Source organism: Mustela nigripes, chromosome 11 (genome assembly GCF_022355385.1).
Source record: "Mustela nigripes isolate SB6536 chromosome 11, MUSNIG.SB6536, whole genome shotgun sequence".
Classification (NCBI taxonomy): Eukaryota; Metazoa; Chordata; class Mammalia; order Carnivora; family Mustelidae; genus Mustela; species Mustela nigripes.
Genome location: NC_081567.1, coordinates 7,482,606 through 7,488,038, shown reverse-complemented (window position 1 = coordinate 7,488,038; position 5,433 = coordinate 7,482,606). Strand labels below are relative to the sequence as shown.

Below are 5,433 nucleotides of genomic sequence, written 5' to 3'. Positions count from 1 at the left end.
TTAGTGTGGTTTTCCAGGGGTATGGGGCATGAGAAGGTGTGACAGATTGCATGTGTATGCAGTAAGTGTAGTAGAGGTGGTCAGGGGTATTATGTGTGTGTCAGTGGTAGTGGATGCTGGGGTGGGGTCAGCATTTGTGGGCCACATATTTGTGCCTGTTGCATATGAGGTGGTATTGGCTGTCTGTGTGGTCCCAGTACTGCTGGAAGACATGGAAGGAGCCTACAGATGTAACTGGAGTGTTGGTGGCAAGGGTAGGATGTGGCGTGGTGTGGGTACTTGGGTACATGGGTGCCACAGCAGGCATTGTGGTCGAGGTTGTAATGACATCGGATGATAAGTCTATATTTTGGACAATGTGGGGGGGGGCAATATGATGGAAGCCATGATTGTGGAGGTGAGGTCAATAATGGTAGTCAGCAAACCAGTGGTGCCCCTGGATGTAGGGATGATGGTTGACAGTGTTGAGTTAGTCACGCCTGTACTAACAGAGGATGAGTTTATGCTGGTGGTTAATGTCAGGACACCAGAGGTGGAGGGAGTTGGGGTCATTGCTGACATAGTTGTGCTTCCTTTAGAGTAGATGTTTGAATAAGTGACTTCTTCTTCTTCTTCTTCTTCTTCTTCTGTGTGGCATTGTGGGCATGGGTGTTGTTACCACAATCATGGTGGTAGTTTCTGGAGTGGAGGAAGGGGGCAGAGAGGCTGTGTTCAAGGTGACAGTGGTTGAAACGTTGGGGGGAGTGGTGATTTCAGTGGTGGCCATGGTGCCAGGACTCGTGGGAGATATAGGGGTAGATGTGTCATGGGTTGTAGGGAGTGTAGTAATCAAGGTGGATGTAGGGGTAGTGTTTGTGCTCCAAGTGGAGACTGATTCTGTGTTTGGGGCAGGTGGAGAAGACGGACGCATCCTCATCGCCAATGTAAAGGTATTGTGGTGACTGGAAGAAAAGAGGCTGGTGTTGGAGAATTGACTGTGTTCCCAGGCCTAGTTAAGGATGTAATTGTGGGAGGAGAAGTCATCTCTGTCATGAGAGACACTGGGGAAATGTCTTTTGAGGACTAAGTGTAGTTTTCCAGGTATGGCATGAGAAGGGGTGACAGCCATCTTGCCTGGGCAGGTAGCAGCTGCCGTGGAGGAGTGTGGTTCTGTGGCTGTGAAAGTTGTGTAAATATTGGTGGTGGTGGATTCCAGAGTGGTTTCGGAGGCAGCAGACGTGGCGGAGACCATTGTGTTTGTTGGAGTGATGGATGATGGGGTTGGAGAAATCGAAGTAATTCCTGCTGTGAGAGTTTCTCTAGGGCTGTCATTCCCCAGAATAAGCTTTGTTTTCATCAAACTCGTTGTTTTCAAAGTAATTGTTGGTGCACTGAGCATGGCCGTGGCTTCAGTAGGAGCAGATGTACTTCGTGTTGTAGGTGTTGTTAATGTATTTGTTGATGTGGGATCGTGAGTGGGGGCGGTTGCTGTTTTGAATGTACTGGCGGTGGGAGGAAACGAAGCTGTGGTTGTGATCGAGAAATTGGTGACGGGCGAAGAGTTGTTATTGGTTACGGTTGCTGAGATGTTCGTGGCAGTTAGAGAAAGGGTAATAGAGGTGGAAGTGATTACTGGGCTAAGAGGCCTGGGTGTGTGACTGCTTGCTTGGGGTCAGGCGAGGCCTTTCTGTGATACCAGTTGTAGAGGATGTCGGGGGATGGAGGTTGTGTGGGGGGCTGAGACAGAGAAGAGAGGAGGGCCATGGTTGGGTGAGTTTTCCCCCACAGTGCTGGTGGTAGCGGCGGGAGGGGAGGTCATGGCTGAGGTGAGTCTCTCCGTGGTGGTCAGGGTCGTGCAGGGGGTGGGCTAAGTGGTAGTGATGTTAAGGCTGGTGGGGGTGGGGGTTGATGCCCTTTGCGGTGCTCGTGTAGACAATGAGGGTGGGTGGGGTGGTTTTGACCTTGAGGACAAGCTTGGCCATTGGGATCGTTGAGGTGTTGGACTTGACTGTAGTTTTGAGCAACGGCTCAGAAGTAGGTTTAAAGTGGGGAGAGATGGGGGGAGTTGGGAGTGGGTGCTCCCTACTGTTGGGAGCTGGAGGGGTCCCGTGGGGGGTGCTCAGTGGCCACCTTGCCTCACCTTTGGAGCGGGATTCATTTGCAGATCGCCTTGACACCATAAACACCACGTGGGTTATCCCCTGCCCCGCTTTCCAGATAGTATCACAGAAGGTAGGAAGTTCCAGTGCTTACCCCTCCATCCGAGGCAGTTTGGGGAGAGGGCCTTTCAGGGTCTCAAGGGGACACCGACAGTCCTTGGCGTCCCCTTCTGAGTGGGGACCTTCCAGCCCTCAGGATGGCTATGCCAAGCCTGCAGGTTCAGCCAAGGGCCCTCCCTCCTCACCCCTTTCTCCACACATGCATGTTTCCCTTACCCTGCTCTTCCCTTACCCTTACTCTTCCTCTTCCCCACCTCCTACCCCGGATGCCCACCCTTTGGCTCTCCTCTGCCTTTCTCCCTATGCCACACTGCTGTCTGGGCTGACTCCCCTCTTCTGAAAGAGCCCAGCCAAGCCTGGGCTTGGGGCGCAGGGCAGGGAGCACATCACGGACACTGGAGCCATTGGATCAGAGAGAGGAAAGCTGCGTAGAGAACAGCAAAGGGAAAACCAGAGACGGAGGCTCAGACTCTGTTGAGACAGGAAGAGAGGCTCATACTGACAGGCTGAGGGACAGGACAGAAAAGGAAACTTCCAGAAGAGGATAACTCAGAAGGTAGGCATGAGGGGTGCCCAGGTAGCTCAGTCAGTTAAGCGTCTGCCTTCAGCTCAGGTCATTCTCCCAGGGTCCTGGGATTGAGCCCCACACCAGGCTCCCTGCTCAACAGAGAGCCTGCTTCTCCCTCTCCCTCTGCTTATGTGCACTCGCTCTCGCTCTCTCTCTCTTTCTATGTCAAATCAATAAATAAAATCTTAAAAAAAAAAGTAGGCATGAGTTCCAAAGACCTTAAGGTTTAGCAGTGAGTGTTAACAAAAACAGACATATTTTCTATCCCCCATTCTGTTTTGCCCACTAGGGTAATTAGTTTACAAGCCTGAACCCTAAGAGTTCACTCCCTATGGAGCCCACTCCCTAAAGAGTGAGGGTCAGAGATCTCATCAGGCTGGGGTGAGTGGCAGAGAGACTCCTGCAGCCACGGCCTCCAAAAGCAGAAGTGCCCAGACCCCCTGCGCACTCACCATTGGCCTCCTCCTCACCTTGGACCCAGAACTCTTTGTTCTAGAGAGCTGGGATTTCATTTCCCAGCCTCGCTGGGTGTGTCAGGGAGGTGGGAAGAAGTGATGTTGAAGATTCCTGGGTTGGAGCCCTTAGAGCCAGGAGGCGGCCCTGGAGGTAAGAGAGAGGGTGGTCCTCGGGCCTCTAGGTTAGGAAGGTGTAGGATTGGGGGTCAGGAACAGACAGCAGGAGAAATAGGGAAGGGAAATACAGGGGAATTGTGGGATTCCGAAGGGACACGAGAGAGAAAGCCCTGAACGCATGCCGGGTGGTACACACCCACCCTTTGGGAGCCATCAGGATCTCCCAGGCCGGCCTTGCCAATGACAACTGTGCCCAGAAACATGGGCTGGGTGGGGGCAGGGAGAGGTAGAGGCAGAGCTATAGGAGGGAACTGGGACCAAAGGCAGAGATGCCCCAGAGGGAGGAGAGAACCCCAGGGGCAGAAGTGGAGGTGTCGTGGAGAGAGCGCCCCGGGAAGTCAAGGAAGAGTCCAGAGTGGACCAGAGCACCGGGGCTGATAGGGAGGGACAGAAGAGAAGTGAGGGCTCAGAACACCAAATCAAAGGGAAGAACGCTCCTCTGGAGAGAGGTTATGCCCACCCTCCCAGTGCACGCACCAACCCTTGCAACCTGCTTGGTCCAGCGCCAGATGAATCCAGCTTCCTTTCTCCTTAATGCCCCCTACACCGAAAGCTCTGAGGAATCCCTCCTCTGTCTCCCCGGGGGCCTCAGAGCCACTTCCCTACACACCCCTGCCCTAGAACATCAGGAGAGTCTCTGCAGCCCTTTTCCCACGGGTCCCCTTACCTCTGGCGCCCGTGGAGGCCCCGAGCATCCAGAGGAAGCCGAGGACCCTGGGAAGCCCTCTGCCCCCTTGCTCTTCCCTCCACCCTCCCTTTAGCATGACTGGGGCTGAGACCCCATAATCAAAGCCATGCGAGCAATGCAAAATTCAATCGGAGGTCATTTTCATATCTGTGGGCCACGTCCCAGAAAAGTTAATACAGACGGCCAGTGGAAGCAATCAAACAAAAGGATGTTTTGAGGGGCGCCTGGGTGGCTCAGTGGGTTAAGCCGCTGCCTCCGGCTCAGGTCATGATCCCAGGGTCCTGGAATCGAGCCCCGCATCGGGAAATCTCTGCTCAGCGGGGAGTCTGCTTCCTCCTCTCTCTCTGCCCGCCTCTCTACCTACTTGTGATTTCTCGCTCTGTGTCAAAGTAAGTAAATAAAATCTTAAAAAAAAAAAAAAAAGAGTACCATAAAGGAAAGACTCTCAGAATGGCTTATTCAGTGAAACCAATAGACACAGTTTTATTAAAACAGTTTTGTTAAAATACACACACAGCTCACCTACACCAGTAACAAGGGTAAGATTAATTCAGAGAAACAAGAAGGAGCTAGGGTTCAGAATGATAATCAGGGAACATTAGCTCCATCTGTAGTTTTTACTTTTTACTTTGACAAAGATTCTCTCCTTGACTGAACTCTGACCAGGCTGCCCTGAGCCCTCTTCCCAACTAACCCTCATCTGTGGCCTATAAAGACTTGAACAATCACTAACACAGTTCTCAGAGCTCAAGGCCCCACCCCAGGTTGACCCCAGCCTCCCTTAAAGTGCCTGCCTGAGAGAACTCAAGACCACTGAAAGGATTTACTCTCTGTCCCAGTGAACACCCAAAGATAGGGCTTCTGTCTCCCAACCTTTGGGGAAGGGCAGAAGCCCAGCTTTGATAAGCACCAGTTAGCAAACCCAGATGGGTTTCACATGGATCACATCCCCTCGCCTTCCTGTAACTGTTCACTCCCCCAGTCCCCTGAGCCCCACTCCCTCTCTCTCCCTTAAATCACCCAGTGACCTCTGTGCAAACCAGAGTTCGGTTCGTGCTGGACTCTTACCTGTTGCAACAGTATGTTACTGATTAAAATATGTCCTTAACACTTTAACTAGGGTATGACTTTGTTTATCTTTGACAACTTAAAGATGGTGTTATGCTTTTGAAGCTAATGTAAAAGTAATTGAGAAGAGGATTCTGGGGGCAGCTGGGTGACTCATTTTGTTAAGCCTCCAACTTGATTTTTTTTAAGATTTTTATCTATTTATTTGATAGACAGAGAGAGATCACAAGTAGGCAGAAGGTAGTCAGAGAGAGAGAGGGGGAAGCAGGCTCCCCGCTG

The 5,433-nt window shown here is 51.9% G+C and overlaps 1 protein-coding gene across 1 annotated transcript; it reads right to left on the bottom strand.

The window, feature by feature from the left end:
* Positions 1-357: 357 nt before the first annotated feature.
* LOC132027280 (mucin-3A-like) lies at positions 358-1,844 on the bottom strand. The gene is made up of 2 exons (XM_059416032.1): positions 1,013-1,844; positions 358-982 (listed from the first exon to the last, which is right to left on the bottom strand). Exons 1-2 carry the CDS (start codon positions 1,376-1,378, stop codon positions 575-577), a joined length of 774 nt encoding a protein of 257 aa, XP_059272015.1. The 5' UTR covers positions 1,379-1,844; the 3' UTR covers positions 358-574.
* Positions 1,845-5,433: the final 3,589 nt, after the last annotated feature.